This window comes from Berghia stephanieae, chromosome 12, assembly GCF_034508935.2.
Source record: "Berghia stephanieae isolate SIO BIC M18660-M18661 chromosome 12, UCSD_Bste_1.3, whole genome shotgun sequence".
Classification (NCBI taxonomy): domain Eukaryota; kingdom Metazoa; phylum Mollusca; class Gastropoda; order Nudibranchia; family Aeolidiidae; genus Berghia; species Berghia stephanieae.
Window position 1 is genome coordinate 26,227,148 of NC_088371.1, and position 24,755 is coordinate 26,251,902.

At 37.8% G+C, this 24,755-nt stretch overlaps 2 protein-coding genes across 3 annotated transcripts in view; one reads left to right on the plus strand and one right to left on the minus strand.

Moving 5' to 3' along the window:
• LOC144957789 (beta-mannosidase-like) overlaps positions 1 to 1,983 on the minus strand; it is a 36,802-nt gene extending 34,819 nt beyond the window's left edge. The window contains exon 1 of one of the 2 annotated variants that reach the window (XM_078889213.1): positions 1,888 to 1,983. The gene's annotated coding sequence lies outside the window, so the exon portion shown is untranslated. Of the gene's footprint in view, positions 1 to 1,824 lie in introns of both variants that reach the window. The other variant, XM_078889216.1, reaches the window with a different exon arrangement.
• Positions 1,984 to 2,013: 30 nt separating this feature from the next.
• On the plus strand, positions 2,014 to 23,683 carry LOC144957790 (chromobox protein homolog 3-like). The gene is made up of 6 exons (XM_078889217.1): positions 2,014 to 2,105; positions 11,764 to 11,786; positions 12,294 to 12,420; positions 13,190 to 13,346; positions 14,779 to 14,876; positions 20,402 to 23,683. The coding sequence occupies exons 2-6, from the start codon at positions 11,774 to 11,776 to the stop codon at positions 20,544 to 20,546; spliced, it is 540 nt and encodes a 179-aa protein (XP_078745343.1). The 5' UTR covers positions 2,014 to 2,105; positions 11,764 to 11,773; the 3' UTR covers positions 20,547 to 23,683.
• The last annotated feature ends 1,072 nt before the right edge of the window (positions 23,684 to 24,755 follow it).

Genomic DNA, 24,755 nt, shown 5'->3' on the forward strand with positions numbered 1-24,755 from the left:
GGACATCGTTTATAATTTCTGCAGCCACGCGGATATTTTCGTTCATGTCTTTTGTCGTTATTGAATGGAGGGAAGCTTCATCTTATTGTTGCAAAGCATACAATGTGTCCTATTTCTTGTGATAACGTCATCTGAGGGAAAACGCATATTCTGCCTCCTTGGACAGTGGGATGATGAGAGATTGTCTTGATCGGGATAATTTGACAAGTTTTCTAGTGATTTCTCATTTTTCACAGCGAGCCTTCTGATTTTTTGTGGCCGTATATCAAGAGCGACAGAATTTGTGCCATTTGGTATCATTTTGCTTCAGGACCTCCAGTGTATCCTCAGAGCGGTCTTCAACAGACAAATCTAGCTTGTCACTATCATTTGCTAATCCGTTAAAAGTCTTAACACCATAGCTGGTAGAACACTACGCTACAAAAGTCACGTACCATTAAACCACAAGATTTCCGCTTTGACAGAGCTGGGCATTCTAATTTTATTTTATTTTTACCTCTTGACAAATTAATCATTTTGACCAATCCACCTAAATACTACACTTTGCCATTATATAATTGTTAGTAGTTAGTACAAGATTTAGTACATTGTCAATGCCATGATTTAATGGTTTAAGTGACTTGATCACGGGATTGTTGGTGATGAGGTTGAGGCGGTTCATGATGGTCATGTTAAAGAGGATGATGATACGGACATTTTCAACCTGATATTTGATTTGAACCATATTATTACGCAAACCATAATATTAACATATCTGTATTGAATTAGTGTGGCACATTAACATTGATGCTTAAGCGATATCTAGGTGCTCGGTATGCTGCTAATGATGATGATGATGATGATGATGATGATGATGATGATGATGATGATGATGATGATGATGATCATCATCATCATCATCATCATCATCATCATCATCATCATCATCATCATCATCATCATCATCATCATCATCATTATTATTATTATTATCATTATTATTATTATTATTATTATTATTATTATTATTATTATTATGAGGTGGGTAAAGGCGACAGAGTTCAAGTAGACACCGTTTCGTGACCTCGCCGACCCGAAAGCAGACGACGCAACTAGCAACCGCAGAATGCGATGCATTGTTTATAGATATCTTCACATGAGCGGGAGTCTATTATTTTCAAATAATTCTAATTTAATAAGACATTAAGAAAATAAAGATTATACTCTGAAAGCTATCGGAATATACAAAAGATATGAGAGGGAAAAAAATCATGTTTGTTTTTTGTTTTTCTCGTATTCGTATTCGACCACCAAAACTTTGATTTCTTCGATTTCACAATCTCATGTTCCGCGTTCCAATGCCGGTAAAATTTGAAATAACCAAATTGGTAAACTTTTGGATTAAAAACAAATACTTTTTAAAATTATGTTACTCTCTTGGTGAATGAATAAATTTGATAAGTTGTATGTTATGAATAAATGATAAGTTATACTTCCGATTTCGATTTAAGTAACAAGGTACATTATGTGTACTCGGTACCAATGACGTAGTCTGTGACCTTTTGGCACCAAAGCAAAATGTCGTTGTGAAGGCGGCAAGTTTCATCACCACCGTGAATTTTTACACGATTTAAATTGCTGATATCTCAGCTCTTGGAGTGATGAGAAAGTGGTTCTATATCACAATTTAAACCTTAGAGCACGAACTTTTTTTCATAAAAAATTCATGCTTTCATCACTAATTTGCACAATTCGGGGGTTTTATGTCCCTAATTCCCCTTGCTAAGAGAGAGAGAGAGAGAGGGGGGGGGGAGGGATCAATTGGATCCTGAGTTTGACACTGACCTCGTGACTTTTATTCTCTGTTTTCATCTGGCATTTCTCCCCACAGACTATGCTTCTCCTTACCCTATTTTTCTCATCGTTATTGATACAAGTGCACGCTCCACACTTTTTCTGAACTGCAGGTTATTTGTTGTTTTGCTGAATATATTTTCTCAACCCGCCAGTCTGGCAAATCTATCTGCATAGGAAATAGGAAGTTCCGGTGCCAAAAGTTATTATTGCGCATGCGCTATTGATTGTCGGCAAGAAGGTAACGAGAAACCGTTGAGACAAAAAAAAAGGTAAATATTACATTTATTCGCATAATTCAGCAGAAAATGACTCACTTTGTTCCTTTTGACGATAAGATAAACTTATATTTAAATTGGAAACCAAATTATTTCCGCCCAAATTACAACGCATTTACTTATGTCTAAGAATTTTACTTGGTCGGTCATTATGCAAAATGGCGGGCTTCTCGCCAATACAAAAAGATGCATTTTTTCGACAACCCTAATTTATATCTATTATGTGATAAAGAATGCCGAATTGAGATCAAGACACTTGAAAGATACCGACGATCTCATATAGTAGGATTTCGTAATTCAATATAGGAGGCGCTAATAATAACGAGCTTCTAATTGATCTATAGAGAGATGGGCCGGAGGAGTGGAACTTGGCCCTTTAACTTTAACTTTAATTTTTTAAATAGATTGTCCGATGAATTTAAATATAAAATAGCTTAACCCCAACCTGCAAAATCAATATAGATTTGAAGATACATTTGTTTTCGATAAAAAGAAACAATCCTTGATGATGAGTTTAAAAAGTTACCCATGTTGAAATTATTTCGTAATTTTCAATCCTTGCGACGTGATATCTTCTTGGGCTTCGACTTCGTGTCGTTGGTCAATAGTCAATCCTCATTCGAGGAACGAGGGATGTTGGTTTAAAAAAAAATAAAAAAGACCAGTTTTTAAGAAAAAGTTTTATTAAGAAAAGATTGCGGAAGAAGTGTCACTAGAGAGCCTCGCCTTTGGCCGACCAACCTCCGCTGCACGTCCAACTCGCCTTGAGCATGCATTCACGTAAAATATAAAGATTTTTTTTAAAAACCTACCTCTGTTTCAAAAACTAGCATCTTTCAACTTTCTAAGAAACATTTTGATTTTTCAGAACTTTAGTTCGTTAAAAAAATACCGGCCAATCTGACCCGTTGAGTCGAATGGAAACGAAATTTTGTTGTTTACACGGTTCAAAGGAAATGCCGTAAATAAGCTTTCATGGACTTCCTGTGTTGTTTTTACAGTGTCACGTGACCGTTTTGAGAAATTTGTCGTCTGCTACAAATAATTAGACCGGTAGTGGGTAGATATTTTCGTTGGAGCAGAGAAAAAGTGAGTATTATTTCTTGGACTTGTAGAGAGGCCTAGGGTCCACCAGCAGTCAAGTTGATTGAATAAAAGAAAAAAGGCCTTTTTTATCCGCCGCCACCACCACCGTGAGACAGGAGAAGGGGGGGGGGGTGTTGCATTAAGACGAAAGGGAGACGTGTCGCTTGGTGACCTTGTGTGACGTAGAGCATCTCAAGGATGCTGGCAGCAGTTGCAGGTGTTCTTAACCCCTTAACGGCGAAGCTAATTTTTTGCTTTTAGATAATAGTTTGCTTTTTATCTTTATTATTGTTAACGGGGAATACAGCGTTTCCACCAAGAGAGCAGTCAGACTATCGCAACTCGGACTTCAATTGTCTATAATCGTTTTGCCGTTACTTGTCTTTTGATGATAGAAGATTTGGTGTTAGGTCAAAGATCGAATTTCGCCGCTAAAAGGTTGCATTGCTACTGGATTTGCTCCCCCCCCCCCCACCTTTTTTTTTTCTTCTTTTTTTTTTCACCTTAGTATTGTTGATTGCTATTTCCTTTTTTATGATTAGCAAGTGCCGTAGGAGTCTCACAGGATGCAGGAGTACTGCAATTAACCCTTTGCCAGTGACACTGATTTTTTTTGTTTTCAAATAATAGTCTTCATTTATATTATTTTTTTAACGCAGAAAAAAAAAACGTTTCCACCATAAGAGCAGTAAGAATATTGATAAAAAGCGCTTTGAGCATGTTGGGTGGATATTGCCCTCTATAAAAGCTCAAATTCTTAAATTGTAATTTGTTTTTTGTCTTTTGATGAAAACGGTAAGATTTTATTTTTGGTCCAAGTAAGATTGATATTCGCCTTTAAAAGGTTAAGTTGTTTTGTTTTTCCAGGTTTTTTTTGTTTTGTTTTTCAAATGCGGATACGCTGCTTCTTCCTTTTTTTTTTTCCTCAACTGGCAAGCTATCGCTGTACTTACCCGCATGGCTTGCACACACAAAAGGAAACATCAAGGTCACAAAACCTTACATCCAGGTCACAAAATCAGACAACTAGGTCACACATCAAGACATCTCTGTTTCGTTTGTTCCAAGATAGCAAAACAAACCAGACGTCTTGGAGTTCGAAAGAGCTTTCCATAAAATATTTGGTATTTGCAAGACCCCAGAAACCAATTCCCTATACAGCTCTTGTGCACGGTTACTTATGACCTTGATTTCTTTCGTACCCACCCCCAAAATCCCACTTATTGTGTGTTATAGGCAGAACATAATAAATAGCTGGGCTGCCACATGCGTGACTAAATTGGCCAAAGAGAGAATCTATACTTTGGCATTAGACACCAATTACCTGATGTCTTGGTTTTTAATCCTAGCCGAGTGAGAGATAAAAAACAAAACAGTCATACATGTATCTGCAAACAGCAGAACGTTTTCATTTTACAATGAGATGGGAAGGGGAAGGGATAACACTATGACAAGAGAGAGAGAGAGAGATGGGGGGGGGGGGGGATAGTAAGGGGGAATGGGAAAAGATGAAAGAAACAATGGGTTGCCTGATGACGTAGATCAAAGGATTGTTACAGCGGTGTTCACGGTGCGTACTTCGTGAAATTTTAACCTTTTACAGTGACACTGATTTTTTTCTCCAGGTGGCTTATGCAGAATAGATCGTTTCCACCAAGAGAGCAGTAGTAAGAGTATATTTCGACTCGGGCTTCAATTAAACTATAAATCGCAAAGCTTGTCTTTTAATGATAACATTAAGACTAAGATCTGGAGTTTGGGGAGTGTAAGATGGAATCTCGCCATTAATGGTTAAAATTGTTTGATTTTTTTAAAAATAACACACACACACACACACACGAGCGTGCGCGGTCACGACAGCGAGGACCATCTATTGCTTGTGTTGCAACGGTAAACCAGTTTACGTGTACGTAGATCCTGAGGCTAGATGCCCCGTTACCGTGTACGTAGGCACTCCCAAAAAAAAAAAAAAAAAAGAGACACACACACATACACACGCACACACACACACAGTCTCGCATCCGCTACGAACTAATTTTGCGCACCAATTTTTACTGCACTAATGCACCAAATTGCATACCTATCTAGGGTCACTTTTTTCCGTATCTTTTTCTCAATAAACTTTTTAAAAAACCTTTGTTTTGCGCGGCAGGCGGCAGGCACTTGGCACTAGGGGGCACCAACCATTGGACAGACGAAAAAAAAAACACGATTTCGCGAGGAATGAATAATGAAAATATTTAGGATATAATTTCAAACACAACTTTTGAAATTCATCAAGGATTGTCTAGTACCGAATGTTTTTTGATAGAAAACAAATGTAGCTTCAAATCTAAACTGCTTTTGACGGTAAGCGGTAAGTTTTTATTTATTTTTCTGTCCAAACGAATGATTTGTCCTGGTTATAGAAGCTAAGTATTGGTAACACCGGCTCAGCTCTCTAGATATGCAATCTGGTAGAGAGCTGCGCCGGTGTTACCAATACTTAGCTTCTATACCAGGACAAATCATTCGTTTGGACAGAAAAATAAATAAACTTACCGCTAACCGTCAAAAGCAGTTTAGATTTGAAGATGCATTTGTTTTCTATCAAAAAACATTCGGTACTAGACAATCCTTGATGAATTTCAAAAGTTGTGTTTGAAATTATATCCTAAATATTTTCATGGTTCATTCCTCGCAATATCGTGTGGGTTTCCGTCTGTTACTACGTCTGGTGCCGGTGCAGTGCAAGCAAAACAAAGGTTTTTTAAAAAAGTTTATTGAGAAAAAGATACGGAAAAAAGTGTCCCTTGATAGGTATGCAATTTGGTGCATTAGTGCAGTAAAAATTGGTGCGCAAAATTAGTTCGTAGCGGATGCGAGACTGTGTGTGTGAGTGTGTGTGCGTGGCCTTCGTGAACTCTTAGTATAACGAAGGCCGTGGTGTGTGTGTGTCTCTTTCTTTTTTTGGGGGGGGGAGTGCCTACGTACACGGTAACGGGGCATCTAGCCTCAGGATCTACGTACACGTAAACTGGTTTACCGTTGCAACACAAGCAATAGATGGTCCTAGCTGTCGTGACCCCGCGTGCTCGTGTGTGTGTTATTTTTTTAAAAATCAAAACAATTTTAACCATTAATGGCGAGATTCCATCTTACACTCCCCAAACTCCAGATCTTAGTCTTAATGTTATCATTAAAAGACAAGCTTTGCGATTTATAGTTTAATTGAAGCCCGGGTCGAAATATACTCTTACTACTGCTCTCTTGGTGGAAACGATTTATTCTGCATAAGCAATCTGGAGAAAAAAATCAGTGTCACTATAAAAGGTTAAAATTTCACGAAGTACGCACCGTGAACACCTCTGTAACAATCCTTTGATCTACGTCATCAGGCAACCCATTGTTTCTTTCATCTTTTCCCATTCCCCCTTACTATCCCCATTCCCCCGCCATTCTCTCTCTCCTCTCTCTCTCTCTCTCTCTCTCTCTCTCTCTCTCTCTCTCTCTCTCTCCTCTCTCTCTCTTTGTCATAGTGTTATCCCTTCCCCTTCCCATCTCATTGTAAAATGAAAACGTTCTGCTGTTTGCAGATACATGTATGATTGTTTTGTTTTTTCTCTCTCACTAGGCATTTGAAAAAAAACAAAAACCTGAAAAAAAAACAAAACAACTTAACCTTTTAAAGGCGAATATCAATCTTACTTGGACCAAAAATAAAATCTTACCGTTTTCATCAAAAAACAAAATACAATTTAAAAACATGAGCTTTTATATAGGGCAATATCCACCCAACGTGCTCAAAGCGCTTTTTATCAATATTCTTACTGCTCTTATGGTGGAAACATTTTTGTTTTTCTGCGTTAAAAAATAATATAAATGAAGACTATTATTTGAAAACAAAAAAATCAGTGTCACTGGCAAAGGGTTAATTGCAGTACTCCTGCATCCTGTGAGACTCCTACGGCACTTGCTAATCATAAAAAGGGAAATAGCAGCAACCACCAATAATAAGGTGAAAAAAAAAAGAAGAAAAAAAAAGGTGGGGGGGGGGGGTGAAGAGCAAACCCCGTAGCAATGCAACCTTTTAGCGGCGAAATTCGATCTTTGACCTAACACCAAATCTTCTATCATCAAAGGACAAGTAACGGCAAAACGATTATAGACAATTGAAGTTCGAGTTGTGATAGTCTGACTGCTCTCTTGGTGGAAACGATAATAAAGATAAAAGCAAACTATTATCTAAAAGCAAAAAATTAGCTTCGCTGTTAAGGGGTTAAGAATACCTGCAACTGACAGTATCCTTGAGATGCTCTACGTCACCAAGGTCACCAAGCGACACTTTCGTCGGCATGCACCCCTTTCAAGGTGGTGGTGGCGGCGGATAAAAAAGACCTTTTTCTCTTTCATTCAATCAACTGGTCTGCTGGTGGACCCTGGGCCTCTCTACAAGTACAAGAAATAATACTCACTTTTTTTTCTGCTCCAACGAAAATATCTACCCCCCACCGGTCTAATTATTTGTAGCAGACGTCAAATTTCTCAAAACGGTCACATGACACTGTAAAAACAACACAGGAAGTCCATGAAAGCTTATTTACGGCATTTCCTTTGAACCGTGTAAACAACAAAATTTCGTTTTCATTCGACTCAACGGGTCAGATTGGCCGGTATTTTTTTAACAAACTAAAGTTCTGAAAAATCAAAATGTTTCTTAGATAGTTGAAAGATGCTAGTTTTTTAAACAGAGGTAGGTTTCAAGGCGAGTTGGACGTGCAGCGGAGGTTGGTAGGCCAAAGGCCCACCTCTCTACATGAAATGATTTTGCATGATAAGAATCAAGAAGTAGGCACTTAAATGAAGGGCTAAATCTGTGTCACAGTTCTCCCATTTACCTGTGTGACCGCTAGTTATCGTTTGTGAGCTGCAGGCTAAAACCATGGCTTGGTTAAATTGAGATATCTCTGGTATTAATTTACAGAATTAGATCTATTAAATACCAAAATAAAGGGCATTGAACGCCCTATCATTTGGTACAATTACCGTTTCCCTCCTTAAATTCATTTAGAAGATATTGTAATTGAAAGATAGCTTACTTTTAGTGGGCAAGAAAATCAAGCCGTTTATCATCATTCATGAAAAAATTCCCTTAAAACATAAATAATCATAAAATTCAATCATTTTCCTTTCCAATGATACCATTTTCAACTTTCAAAACTGCTTCCAGGATACCCTTTGAGCATTCCATAAAATCACACTCATTTCAAAATCTACCAAAGTAACGCCATTTCAGCTTGGACTGCCGTGGTCAGCGTCAGTCATTGGCCCCTAGCCTTGTGACGTCACAGTGTTTCAGGGGAATCCCCTTTCGTTTTTTCAGTCAGCTGGTGCCCAATTTCAGGCTGATTCCTATAGTAATTTTTGGGTGTTTTTAAGGCATAAAAAATTGAATAACTCTGCTTCTATATAACCTAGAGACAAAATTCAACGGTTTTATCATCGGAATGGTATACTGCATCATGGTCAACCAGATTTTATACTGTCATTTGAAAACTGAATTTTCATTTAAGTGCCTACAAGAAGTGCAGTAAAAATTTGTTCTGTAGCACTGTAGCCGTAGCGGGTGCGAGATATTCTCTCTCTCACTCTCTCTCTCTCTCTCTCTCTCTCTCTCTCTCTCTCTCTCTCTCTCTCTCTCTCTCTCTCTCTCTCTCTCTCTCTCTCTCTCTCTCTCTCTCTCTCTCTCTCTCTCTCTCTTTATTTTTAGTTTAAATTTTTCTTTTTAATTTTTCTTTTTCTCTTCCTCTCTCCCTTTCTTTCTGTCCTCTCTCTCACTCTCTCTGTCCTCTTCCCCTCTCTGTTAACTCTTCCCCGTCGGTGGTGGTGAGGGAAGAGGGGGAACTTTAATTCCAAAATCTCTTCTGTTGACTGGTTTAATTATTTGTGGCAGACAAATTTCTCAAAAGTAGAGGCTAGGGAGACAAAATCGGTATTGATATACTTAGACCTGTAAATTCTCAGTCAATTAACTGAAATCAGTCAATTCGTCAAATTCAAATATTTTTAAAAAGGGAAGAAAGAAATGAATAAAGAAAGAATTCATGAATCGTAGTCGATTGACTGTAAAGTTAACTAGGAATGTTCCACAGCCCCACGCATAGCTCATGGGCCGTTTATATTAATGATGGATATATATTGCCAAGGCTAAGCGACGCTTTTTAGAATTGCCGTGTCTGAACACACCCCAGTGTATTTTCACACAGCCTTCGTGAAATTATTTTTTCACTTTCGAAACCTGTCGTAGCCAATTTTAACTGAGCCGCCGAGCGATAAATTTCACTGTTTCGTCTAAGCCAAAATTGACCACATTTGCTTGAAGGACAGGAAAAGTATGAGAAAGAAAAATTCGAAACACCTGAAGTTCGTTATGTAGACACCTTCAAATCGAAAGTTAAATGATTGCTACAAGCACTCTCGATTACCTCATGTTGTAAACAAACTGGTTGACCGTTTCTAAGTTTCTTCACTGATTGGGTACCTAATTAAAAGGAACAATGGTAAGTAGCCTAATTAATTCCCTCGCAATTTAGTTTTCTGCCATTGCTTTGCTCAAGTGAGCTTGCTGTTTACCTTTCATTTTGATTCTTTGGATTTTACCGCTGCCGCTACGACGAATTACGAAGAGTTTCAGTTTCAGTCAATTTTTATAGAGCTCATTTACAGGTCTATATACTGACAATGTACGATTTCAAAGCTGTAGACTGGCGTTTCCTTACCCTTGGCAAGGCCTGGTGTCCAGTTTCGGTCCCTGTCAGCAAATTTTGCTATAACAAACTCACAATTTTCTCAGGGAACATCGAGTTGATTTATTTTTTATTATGTTTGTGTGTGTGTGTTCAATCCATTTTAGATTAAGGAAGTTTGTGGAAGTTTATTTTGATTTAATAGAATTTTTTTTTTTTTTGGAATACCAAAATCTCACGCTAAATTAAAACTGGCAATATTTCAAATTAGTAGTAGTTTATTTTATGTGTCAGCTGCTTTGTGGCTTTGGTATTATTGTTAGATATCTTGATGCAAACTTTCCACAAACTTAGGTGTCATGGGAGGATAAACGAGCTAATCAAATCCAGCTAGGTCTATATTTTCTGTTATTTCATGTGTGAAAATTCAAAACCTGTCGCGTTTTTCAATTCAATTGCCTGGTATTTTTATTTTCACTTTTGACATCCTCAATCTCCACATATTTGCTAAATTTTTTTTTTGTATTTTACTTTTCCACACGCACAAAAAGTCCCGTTATATTCTTACCTTTAAACATGCCTAGTATCCCGATCCTTCCAGGGTCCCGGATTAGGAAATGTACAAATTTAAAACAAAAATTAAAAAATAGACTCGCACCATTTAGAAAATTTAACTTTTAGATGCAGCTGTCTAACGATCAAGGACATTCATTGTCCTAGCAAACATTCCTGGGAAAAGATCAGTAGTTCTAAATTAAAATTGGAAATTTACATTAAGTGTCATAAACCTTTTTGGTAATAGCTCTTATACAACCGAAGAAAAGCTTTCCATTAAAATGTGAAGATTTAGGTGCTGCTTCAAGATTGTCATTGGAGAATAGGGCTGTGTGGTCATTCACCAATTAAAAATAGCTTTAAACGTGACACATTATCTCAGAGGTGAATTTACAGTTCCAGTAGATATACACATGCATTCGTTATGGACAGAGAAAAATCTGGTTGAAAAATATTTAAAAATCAATTTAATATATTGAGTAATGTTTTGTTGTCAGTGTTGTGCATTCCCACAATAAAGCTGACAAGAGTGATTTTTACTTGACTTAATAATCCTCTTCGCTCCTTGTGGAACATAAAAGAGCGTCCACCATCTACTTCTGTCCTTGGCCATCTTAGTGGCCTCCCATGTGAGACCTGTCATCTTCAGTTCATCAGTCAGTGGGCACCTTTTTGTCTTTTTCGGACACCCAACCTTACGTGTCCCTTGGCAGATGGGATTCTCAATGTGTGACCGACCCATTTTTAGTACGGTGGGGAAAAATTGACTGAGCATAATGCATCTATGCCTATCAGAATATGAAAATCATTACTAGTGAATCAGAAAATTTTGTCAAAATCAGGAAATGTTGCCTCTTCTTCCCAACACTGATTAAATCGACACTGTGTCTTCAGTAAGCATGATTTGCGTTGAGCTAGTCTGATTCCAAGAAATATAGGGTTTCAGTTTACTTGATTTTCCCCATGCTTGTACCAGACTGTTTTCTTGGTATTACCTGGGTAATAAAATCGGTGTTTCGTGCACAATTTTATAATGGTTATGGTCCACATTATGACAAATCAGTGATCAACTTCCTTTTCTATTTGGGGGGGGGGGGGGTGTTAAATTGTTTAACCTTGACCTGATGTGTTGACTCAATTACAAATGTATTTCGTGTTTGTAGTTCAGCTTCTTGTAACATCTCATATATGGTTCTCATAAACTAATCACTCAAATGATTTTCCACAAATTTCATTTTTTTTTAAAAATTATTAAATTTTTAATACATTTTTTTTTCTTTCCCCAGATTATCAAAAATGTCTAAAGACGGTATGTATCTATAGAGAAACTAGGACTATGTTCTTCATATGTATTTCTCTTTGTGGATGACTTATTCAACAATATACAATTCATCAATTGAACCTTTTATTTTGCTGCATAGCTTTGGGTGAATGAGTGCGAGTTGCGGCCATCTGTAATTAATTTTAGGTGGAACAACAGAATGTTTGCAAAGTAATTTCCACCAAATTATATAGAACATGTCACCCCATTTATGTTTAGTAGATAATGGGATGGTGGCAAACATATCTACTCAGGGTGGACATGACAGCATGAAACCAAAGAATCAAAGACATTTTTCTTTTGTTCCACAATAAAAATGCTTTCTCCTCTATCCCGTTTTTAATGTATTTGGTTTTCATGTTGGGTTTAAAAAAAAAATTTGGGGGGGGGTTTACAATACCTACCTGGAAAAATAAACTTCGGTATTATATTTATGGAACTGATTTTGAGGTGCAAATACATGTCAATACAAATTTTAATCCTCCCATTCCACAGAGAAAAGCAAAGATAATCCTGAAGCCGAGGGTGAAGAAGAGGAAGAATTCACAGTAGAGAAGGTTGTGGATTCTAGAATGCGCCATGGCAAAAAAGAATACCTGCTGAAATGGAAAGGTTATCCAGAGTGAGTGAAAAAATTTTGTTTATTTATTTCTTAAACTGATTTACAAATTATTGAGGTCAGTCAGTTGTATACACGGCAGCACAGAAATCTCACAATTCCGTTTTGATCCCTCCATTTTCATAGTATATTGACTTAATAATCTTGGAACACTTTTTGAAGCTTACACGGAAATCTCATACGAGCACTTGTGTGTTCCGAGGACAAAATTCTTTTGTCTTTTGTTTGTAATTGATGGGAAAGAAAGATGCCATCACTCTTCCTTTGGCGCTTAGAATTACACTTGCATATGTGTGGGGGGTTGGGGTGTGCGAAGCATGTTTGAAGAGTGTCTTAGGCACATGCCTACTCTCCAGTACCACTAAAAGAGCGAGGCAGTAACGGTCTGAGGCTGTTACTGTTACATAAAACGGAACAAGTAGTTTGGGATAGAAGAGGTGCTTACTTTGTCATTTTTAAAATCAAAATTGAGTGTAACAAGGTGCATCACACCAACAATTATTCGGGTGATGTATGGTGAAGACAATTGTAAGCAAAACATGCGATTTTGTATATTATTCTTTTCTCTATTGGGAGCCAGTGTAGTGACTTAAGGACTGGTGTTATATGGTCCCAAGGCTTTGTCCTTGTAACAATTCGAGCAGCTTTGTTTTGCATCAACTGTAGATGTATGCTTTGGTTTTTGATATTTTCAGTTACTGAAAAAGAATGCATATCATTAACTATTCTCTTCATGATTTTCAGTTGCTTTGGTCTATTTTTTATTTTTTAGTTACGAAAATACATGGGAACCAGAGGAGAACTTGGATTGTCCAGATTTGATATCAGCGTATGAGGAAAAGAAGAAAAAGAAAGACTCTGAGAAAGGAGCAAAGAGAAAATCTACCAATGGTGCAAAAGATGAAGCTCCAAAGAGAAAAAAGAAAGAGGTTTGTTGTTTCCAACTATTTTAGTGAAGAAAAAATGTAAAAAATATTTGGTGTTGTGCGTGTCTTTGTCAAAATTTTCGGCTGGTACATGACATGTCAGAATGGCTCACAACCACATCATTGCTGCCGCTTCTACTATAATCACAATTACCACTTCATCATCACTACCACTGCTACTCCAGCCTCCTCCACTGCTATAATCACCACGACCACCACCATTAGGTTTTGTAGCTTTACTTCATTTGAAATTAACGGACTTTGGGATGGTATTTAGCACAGTGTTTACATACCATATGGTTCTAATTAGTTCAGAGCTATGCGATTTATAAACACAATACTAAATACCATCCCAATTCCCATTTCTTGTATGAGGAAATACCTCCGAGTAGTGTCCAAAATTCCTGTACGCCAAATTTTAAGTCGACATATCTGCATTACCATTGCTAATGGCATTAGGTGTTGGAGCTTTACTTCATTTGAAATAAAAGGACTTTGGAATTTGACATTGTCTTGTCTTTACATATCGTATAGTTCTAATTAGTTATCTATTTTAAACTATATGATTTGTAAACACGATTTCCAAGTCCATCCTAATGCCCTTTTCTGGTATGCGGAAATTCCTCTTTCGGCATTGAAATTCCTTCGAGCAGTGTCTGAAATTCCTGTGAGCCAAGTTTTAAGTTGGCATCTCTTCAACTCCTGATTAAAGAAAAAACAGTGATAATTCATATATTCTTCAGGCCACTTAGTGTCTCTCTCTCTCTCTCTCTCTCTCTCTCTCTCTCTCTCTCTCTCTCTCTCTCTCTCTCTCTCTCTCTCTCTCTCTCTCTCTCTCTCTCTCTCTCTGTGGGGTTCCTACCTCCCATAGTGGGCAGGGAGGTACTTGCTGTGTCTTCTATCCCCTCTTATGTTTTCCAATCGCCTTCTGTCTTTGTCTTGGAGTGAGATTGCTTGGTTTTGTCCTGACCTTGGTCGGAGTCCTTGACCGAGAGGGAAACAGTCGAATGTATAGTTATTGCCTTGGGAGATGATATTTTTTTCCTTGTAAATCATCTCTCTGTTATGTACTGTATTATGTTTTATTTACATGTTATATTTGATTTGTTAACATTTGAGTGTATTCCTCTTAGTGGGGACCTGTGCTTGTGTCTGGATGAGACTTTTAGAAGGTCTCAAACTAAGTACTTTGATGGTGGGCTCTTGGAATCTACATCTGTTTCCTATTTGAACAAATTCCCCTTTGTCTTACCTTTTCTTGGGTGCTTTAATTGAACTCTATAACTTTTTACTATCCCATTTCTTCCTTTTTACCGGCGCTGATATGACCTTAATGTGTTGCAAGCGCCGTAAAACCCTCAAAAACACACAACACACTCTCTCTCTCTCTCTCTCAATTGTAGGCATGATCATTTCTTTTGTATCTTTATTTTAGGATGGAGACAAACCCAGAGGTTTTGATCGTGGATTGGCACCTGAGAGAATCATTGGTGCAACAGATAGCAGTGGAGAACTCATGTTCCTCATGAAATGGTGAGATTTTATTCTTGATGTATTGCTTTCCTGACTAGGTCTGGTTTTTTATCCTATCTCTCTTTTAATTGGTGGCTAGGTAAGCTGTCTAGCAGTAGTCACTTGGCTATAGAATTAGATCGAAAAAGTGGCGAGGAATTATTGCTAATTGCTTCAAAGAATTCATTTAAATAATTGTTGTCTATGGTGTTTTCTTTTGTTGTTTTGTTTGATTAATTACAGTTCTACGAGGGTGAGAGTCAAGAAGTAGTGGGGCAAATCTCCTACTGTTATCATTTCATCTTCATGTGACGTCATATTTGCCTCAGTTGAACTTACACATGTATTCTTTAAACTAATAGTTGAAAATTTTAATTTTGGCAGTTATGGCAGTTCAAAGTGACCGCTCCCATTGTTCGCCAGCGTTGGGAAGCTGTCATTGAATTTCTTGTTTTCGAAGAAGAAACCTTTTATTCTTGATGAGAAACCTTTAAAACATGCATTTTGTAGAGGCAGTGTTTTTAGTTGGGTTGAACGTGTATCTAGTCTTTTGGAAGAAAATGAGATGCAATCCAACACCTTAAGCTGACACTCTCTCAACCATGTCTTTATCTGATAAATGTGATGGTCGCCGTCCAAGCAGTGTCAATTCAGATAATCAAATAAAGACAGAAGCATTGACAGTGATGCCAAACTCCGGTCTGGAGCAAAAAATTCCGGGCTCCGGGCAACTTCCGTCAAATTCCGGTGAGGTCAATTTGTTCCAAGGATACCCCCCCCCCCCCCCCCTTTTCCAACTACCACATCATCATCATTGCCACTAGTATTACAACCATCATCACTACCACTACTACTGCAACCACCACCACATCATCATTATTGCCACTACTACTACAACCACCACCACCACATCATCATCATCTCTACCACTACTACCATCACCATTACAATCACCACCACCACATCATCATCACTACCACTACTACTACAACCACCCTCACCACATCATCACCACTACCACAACTTCAACCACCACCACCACATCATCATCATCACTACCACTACCACAACTACCATCACCATTACAATCACTACCACCACATCATCATCACTACCACTACTACTACAACCACCATCACCACATCATCACTACTACTACACCACCACCGCCACATCATCATCATCACTACCACTACCATAACTACCATCACCATTACAATCACCACCACACATCATCATCACTACCACTACTACTAAACCACCATCACCACATCATCACCACTACCACAACTTCAACCACCACCACCACATCATCATCATCACTACCACTACTACAACTACCATCACCATTACAATCACCACCACGACATCATCATCACTACCACTACTACTACAACCACCAGCACCACATCATCACCACTACCACAACTTCAACCACCACCACCACATCATCATCACTACCACTACCACAACTACCATCACCATTACAATCACCACCACCACATCATCATCACTACCACTACTACTACAACCACCACCACCACATCATCATCACTACCACTACTACTACAACCACCAGCATCACATCATCACTACCACTACTACTGCAACCACCACCACCACCACATCATCATCACTGCAACTACCACTACAACTACAACCACCACCACCATATCATCACTACCACTACTACTACAACCACCCCACATCATCATTACCACTACTACTACAACCACCACCACCACATCATCATTACTACCACTAATACTACTACAACCACCACCACATCATCATCACTACCACTACTACATCACCACATCATCATCACTACCACTACTACTACAACCACCACCACCACCACTACATCGTCATTACCTCTACTACTACAGCCACCACCATCACATCATTACTACAACCACCACAACCACATCATCATTACTGCTACTACTACAACCACCACCACCACCACATCATTACTACCACTACTACTGCAACCACCACCACCACATTATCATCACTGCAACTACCACTACTACTACAACCACCACTACTACAATACCACCACCACCACATCATCATTACCACTACTACTACAACCACCACATCATCACTACCACTAATACTACTACAACCACCACCACCACATCATCATCACTACTTCTACTACTACAACCACCACTACAACATCCTCACTACCACTACTACTACAAGCACCACCACCACCTCATCTTCATCACTGCCACTACTACTACAACCACCACCACCACATCATCATCACTACCACTGCTACTACAACCACCACCATCACATCATCACTACCACCACTACTACTATAACCACCACAACCACATCGTCATCACTACTACTACTACAACTACTACTACTACTACTACTACTACTACTACTACTACTGCTACTACTATTACAACCACACCACCACTACCACATCATCATCATCACTACTACTACTACTACTACTACTACTACTACTACTACTACTATTACTACTACTACTACTACTACTACTACTACTACTACTACTACTACTACTACTACTACTATTACTACTACTACTACTACTACTACTACTACTACTACTACTACTACTACTACTACTACAACCACTACAACATCATCATCACTACCACTACTAATACAACCACCAGCACCACATCATCATCACGACCAGTACTACTACAACCACCACCACCACATCATCATTACCACTACTACTACAACCACCACTACCACATCATCATCACTACCATTTGTACTACAACCACCATCACCACCACATCATCACTACCAATACTACTACAACCACCATCACCTCATCATCACTACCATTTGTACTACAACCACCATCACCACCACATATTCATCACCCACCGGTACTACAATCACCACCACATCATTATCATCACGACCACAACTACTACAACCACTATACCACCACCACCTCATCATCACTACCACTACTACTTCAACCACCACCACCATATCATCATCACTACCACTAACAACAACGATTATCACATCTTCATCATCACTACCATTATTACTACAACCCCCAACACCACATCATCCTCCTACCAACAGTACTACAAAGTCTACCATTAGGTTTTGGAGCTTTACTTCATTTGAAATAAGGAAACTTTGGGGTTGTATTTGGCAATGTGTTTATGTATCATAATATAATTCTAATCAGTTATCTATTTAGAACAATACAATAATATGTAAACACAATACCATTCCAATTCCTTTTTCTTGTGTGCGGAAATTCCTCTTTCGGCATTGAAATTCCTACGAGTGGTGCCTGAAACTCCTGTGAGCCAAATTTAAAGTTGGCGTCTCTGCATTGATCAGATCTGAAAGAACAACTTCTCTTGATGAGATAACAGGTACAAAATAGAACTTGAAACGACTGAAAGCAAGAATCCACTGAGTTTGGCCGGATTTGGAGATGGAACTAGTACTCTTTCTTCGTGGAAATGTCCTTCCACACACAAGAGTCAGGAAAAAGGAGGACAGCGCTATCTCACTCTCCGTATTCACCAGACTTGACACTTTTGACATCTTTTTGGTCCACTGAAGGAGGCAATGAGGGGACATCAGTTGATGGAGAAGCCAAGACCGTAGAGAAAAATTTGCTCCAAGATCAGTCGACTCAGTTTTACAAGGTTTGGAAACAAAAGGTGGAGTCCCATTACTTTTTGACTCACCCTCATACATTGACAGGAAAACTTGTGATAGTTACTTCAGCAAGGAACAAAACCCCATTTTTTCACATTATTGTTATCTTCATCTTCTTTCAAAATTGAGCGTGAGGACGAATTACTGGAATTTATTATTTTATTTTTATGTTAGATTCTTACATTTGCTTCTCATTTGTTTAAAGTTCCTTTTAAATAAAAGGCTTTTCTATTCCATGCCCATACTTAAACGGTTTTATGTTTTGTTTTCTTTCCTTTTGAAGACAGAAATATGTTTAAACTTGTATTGAGAGTTAGAATCGTCCCGTCCGCTAAGGGCCTTGTCACGTCTTACGAGAACAAGGGAAATACTATGTCCAAAACACCATAAATGATACCGTTTTCAAAGAGCAATGTCGCAAAATCTTAAGACATTGTGGTAGGATTGAGTTGTCAACTGACTTTTCCCCGGCGAGAAATATTATCCATGTTCTAGTGGTGTTAGATATGCGATATATTTTTCCCCTACCCACCAAATTCTTTTTCCATCGTTCTCCTACCGGCCACCCGATCTTACCCTAAAGGAAAATAATTTTGATGCACTACAATTTTATATAAAGCTCGAATGAATAACGAGAAAGGCTTACTGTAAATATCATCTTAAGTATACAGTAAATAAGACTGTCATTTATTTACTTAAAAACAAGACAAAAAACAAATCAGCTTAAAATTCTTGCTTGAGGCGCTTTACAATGTCTATCTGGCATGGAAACATTAATATAGTGACAATAATGCGGACAAGTCATGGCATGCAGATTTATTTTTTTCAACAAACATCAAATTGAAACAAATACTTATTGAGCCCTTCCTCATCAAGAGCTTCAGTGGTATCATGCTGGCTGCCCGAGCATTGCTTTTTTAAAGAATGTAATCAGCGCTTGCACCGGCCGCAACAGATTCGGCCATTGTGTTCTTTATTGCTGAAGCAATTGGATGAACATGATGAATCATCGCCCAGAATAACCTCTGTATGGGTCTCTGACTAGTTTCACCAAGGATGATTTCTGTCTTTCTCTTTTTGCCCTTCCCTCTCCCTTTCTGCTTCGGTGCCAACCTCTCAGCTTTATTTTTTTACCTCTCCTGACGTTTCCTTTCCTGCTCAGTCTTCTTTGAAGCCTTTTTTCTGCCTTCCTATTAGCAGCCACTGTTAAACGACAAACTGTTAGGCAACTATTTACTCATCTAGGTCTATGAAATGAATAAACAACATAAAACGTCTTAAGGTGTTTGGTAGGGTTTTTTAAGACCCATTTAAAGTGTTTGGTCGGTAGGGGAAGGGATGTAAAAATGCACTTCCCTCACCGACCAACCTGTTTTCAGGACACAACTACTGGAGATTCAACACCGATTTGACAATAGTAGTGCCTAAATATAGATCCCAGGGGGCAGTTTTAAGCCACTCAATGTATTTCTACGATTAGAAGAGTTACATTCGGCTTATTTGTCAGTCAGGATGGATGACATGCAACCGGTAAGACAAATATTTTCATCTTACCTTCACAAAAGTTGTCAATTTGAGTGGGTTTTCGCTACAACTTGCTATTTTGACCGTTTGTAGTGGCAGACGCAGTCTTCGTAGATGATGTAATCGGGTTATTACAACTAAAGTCTTTCAATTGAAGACGGAACAAAACAAAAACTCTCATGTGTTGACTATTTGGTCGGTGGGGGAATTGGTCAGTAAGGGAAGGAACGACTCTATAATTTGTGTGTGTACATTTTGCCATACCAAATGGTGTTATTGTAATTCTGATTGCAACCTCTAAACTTGATGATTATCTATTCCCCTCTCAGGAAAGACAGTGATGAAGCAGATCTTGTCCCAGCAAGGCAGGCCAATGTCAAATGTCCACAGATTGTCATCGCATTCTACGAGGAACGTTTAACATGGCACACACATAATGATAATGACGACGACGATAAGCGGGCCGACGGTTGATAGTAATAATCCTACACAAGTTACACATGGGGCTGGCTGGGGTTAGAATTGTTACAAACGAAATATATACAAGTATATCACTTTTGTTTCGTGGTTTGATGAGCAAATGTTTTATAGTCTGTGATGGTGTGCATTTACATTCAGCATTCTACATTTGGTTAATTTTTATTTTTTTTTAAAGTATTATTTGAATCACATCTTTCTCCTTAAACAAGCTAGGTCCTTATTTTCTGTTTCTTTCTACTTTTTTTTTGTTTAGTCTATTATAGAAATTCAAGATATTTTTATTATTTTTGTTTTTTTAAGTGCTGAGGTGCCACCGCCTCCTTTTAAACAAGTGCTCTCAAGGTTGTTATCAATTAGTTCAAAGCCAGTGATGCCCTCGCAGTAAGATGTGCTGATAAATCCTTTCCAACATGTCGACTGTGGGTATCTCAGAACTGGTTTACATCTCACCTTGGGTGATGTTGCAATTATCAGGGATGGAATTTTCTTACTACTGTCCTTAATTTTCTTTCTTTCCTTATTCCCACCTCTCTTTCTATTTAGTTACTTCGTATTTACAAAGGAAAGCCCCAGATTTATAAATGCCAAACAGTTCAGAAATTTTTAATACTTGATTCCATCCCTGGTGTATTTGAGTGGTGAAAAGTTCAGATTACTTTTGTCTTTGTAAATGATCCATAATTAAGGGATGGTTTTTTGTTTTGTTTTTTTTTTTTGTTTGTTGGGGGGGGGGGGGGGTTTCAGTTATAGTGGTTGGTGTTAAATTTTATGATCAGGTTTTGGGATGCATGAATAAATCAGTTATCTACACAATGATAAAACTGTAGGATTGAATTTAGTCCTATCAATTGAGTATGACTGATCTTTCCAATTATTGCCATTTTTTTTTTTCTTCTCAAGTGGTCAGGATTGAACCTATTACCATCCAGGTTAGGTTCAAGACTAGTAGTAATGTTTTTTGTCTTTCTTGTATTGGTGAGAACTCATTGATCCATTTTAGATATTTTAGATTGCATGTGGTGCTTCTGATTGTTGGCTTCCAATTTAATTATATTGAGTGTGCTTGTTGTGAATGGACAGCTCCGCCTAAATTATGTATCCTTAGACCCAAAAATACAAGCTGTGTTACCTTTTGAAAGGAGAATTCCTAAATATTAGATGAAGTGATTTGATTTGCATCTTAAGATATATGACAATCTGTACCATGGTTTGTAAGTCCATCGGGTCATTTGTTGTTTGGGATACATAATTTTATAGACCTGCCACTAAATTTCATTGATATAAATCTTGGTGCGGATATTTTATTTGCCCAAATTTAGATTTTTACCCTCCAAGCTAGGGTTTTTAAGCCAATATTTTCTTCGCATCTTTTCAGATTACTTTTTTTGTTGTACAGTTTGAAAATATTTTTTCAATCAACTTGAAAATTGTACATTCTATTTAGAGATGTCTATCACCCTTCCATTAATATTGAGTAGGAAAAAATGTGGCAGGTTGAACGCGTCTTCCATGGGTGAGTCAAAGCTAGCTTTTTGTCTGTTTTGTCTTGCCAACGGAACATGCCTCGGAGCTGTGTGAGAGAATGATTGGTTAAGTAGTATAACTCTTTGACTCATCCATCCTTTTCTCATTTCAACTGACAATCATATCTTTTGGCAGAGTTCAGTTTGCTTTCCCTCTTGCAGTATTTTCTTTTTTTAATAAGTGTAACATTGCTACTTTTTTCTGGCTACAAATGGGTGTCGGTAGTTAGTGTCTATTGGAAAATCACTTGGTTGTAAGTGCACATTCAACTCCTTTTAGTGATTTGATCAGCTGTTCCTGATTGCTGGTCTCACATCGATGAGGAGATTGGGAGGTGTTGCAAAGACAGTTATTTGAAATTGATTTCACCTTTTGTTAGGATTTCCTTTCATTTCTCTCTCTCTCCTCTCTCTCTCTCTCTCTCTCTCTCTCTCTCTCTCTCTCTCTCTCTCTCTCTCTCTCTCTCTTTTTGTCTGTCTGTCTCTCTTTTTCTTTTTTTTTTTCTAATTGATCAAAATTCTGAAGTTTCAATGATGTAAAAATTTTATGCATAAAATCTCTCCAGAATCTCAGTAGAGTTCTCTACATGTAAACGTTTGTTTGAATTCGCGTAGAGTAATTCCCTGAACCCTTTATATGTAATTGATAATTGGGTCTCAGAAAGATCTTGGTAAGAAGTTTGATTAATAGATTAATTGTTAAATTTTGGAGGGTTTAGAATGAAAACTTATGCTCTTAAAAGGACTGTATTGTGAGAATGTTTGATTTTCTAAGATTTGTCGATGGATGGGATCAAAACGACTGGATTATGGAAAATTCATCTTGTTATACATTCAATTACCGTGGTCTCTTTTGTCTTGGTGTTTTTTTTAAAAATTGTTCATGTTTATTTTGTTAATATCTAGTGTCATCACAGCCATTACACAATGTTATTAAGTGGATAGGATCTCATTTACTCCCCCATTCACTCATGTTTCATGATCATCATTCTCCATTCTGCAAACCAATTAAACGACATCAGATGTTTACATAGTAGTGTTTCGTCAATTTCTGTTCATGAAGGTGTAGTCAAAAGTCTGGTAGACAAGCCAGGGACTGCCAGAATCTGGTGGTCGCACATGAAAATTGACACGGTCTATAATAGGATGCTGGTCGTCACTGAAACCCCTAGTAAGAGTATTTTTGTGTTGTATTTAACACATGTGTATTGGCGTAAATCAAAGGGAACTAATTGTTTTATTTCCACACTGTAAACTAACAAATCATCACAGTTGAGTCATTTCCGCTCGTTATAAAAGTTTGCTGTTTTGGTTTGAGAAATTATGTTTTGTATTGTAAAATTATAGTATAGCCCATTGGTTGATGTTTTAGAGAGAGGTGCCTGTAGACATCTGACTGGTGTGTTCATTTTCATTTTGTCTTACTGTATATATAAATTTTACATTGTCAACAAAAATTATAAATAAAATGCCATCGCTAACAGGAGAAAGTTTCAAGTGGATTCTAGAAGTTTTCGAATCATACACTTCTTTTGATATTGACACTGATTGATAAAGAAAAATAAACTCATCTTTTTAATGTAAATAAATAAACATTGTTTTAAAATGCTTTTGTTTTGATTTTTATTTATTTATTTTTATTATTTTGTTTTAAAAATTTTTGAGATACAATGCCACGAATCTTGATCTACAGTGCACTCTGGATACGTCGACTTAAAACGCTCTGGCTGGGGAGGCACTTACTGAACCTACTGTGTCTTCTATCCCCCTTTATCTTCTTTCCAACATGCTTTCTTTCTTTGTCATGGGATGAAATTACTTGGTTTTGTCCTGGCACTGGCCGGATACTTTAGCTGGGAGGGAAATGGTCAACAAATGTATAATTAGTTTTGGGAGACATTTTTTATCCTTGTAAATCATCTCAATGTTGTGCACTGTATTATGTTTTATTGACATATTGTATATGATTTGTAAACATTTTAGTGGGGACCTGTGCTTGTGTCTGGATGAGACTTTTAGGTGATCTCAAACTAAATTTGATAGTGTGCTCTTGAATCTACATGTGTTTCCTATTTGAACAAATTCCCCTTTGTCTTACTCTTACCTTTTCTTGGATGCTTTAATTGTAATTCTAGAACTTTTTACTAATCTCATTTTCTTCCTTTTCACTGGCGCTGATATGACCTTAATGTGTTGCAGGGAGGTACATACTGTGTCTTCTATCCCCTTATATCTGCTTTCCAACATGCTTTCTGTCTTTGTCTTGGAATGAGATTACTTAGTTTTTTTCCTGGCCCTGGTCGGAGTCCTGGCTGGGAGGGAAACAGTCGAATGCATAGTTATTGTTTTGGGAGTGATATTTTTTTCCTTGTAAATCATCTCTCTGTTATGTTTAGTTTACATATTATATTATATGATTGGTAAACATTTGAGTGTATTCCTCTTAGTTGGGACCTGTGCTTGTGTCTGGATGAGACTTTTAGATGATCTCAAACTAAGTACATTGGTGGTATGCTCTTGGAATCTACATCTGATCCCTATTTGTTCCCAGTTCCCCTATGTCTTACTTTTTCTTGGGTGCTTTAATTGTAATTCTAGAACTTTTTACTATCCCAATTTCTTCCTTTTTACTGGCGCTGATATAACCTAAATGTGTTGCAAGCGCCGTAAAACCCTTAAA

Coding starts and splice junctions, on each gene's coding strand:
- LOC144957790 (XM_078889217.1), top strand. Junction 13,347..14,778: donor CAAAGAGAAAAAAGAAAGAG/GTTTGTTGTTTC, acceptor TCTTTATTTTAG/GATGGAGACAAACCCAGAGG. Junction 14,877..20,401: donor CTCATGTTCCTCATGAAATG/GTGAGATTTTAT, acceptor TTCCCCTCTCAG/GAAAGACAGTGATGAAGCAG.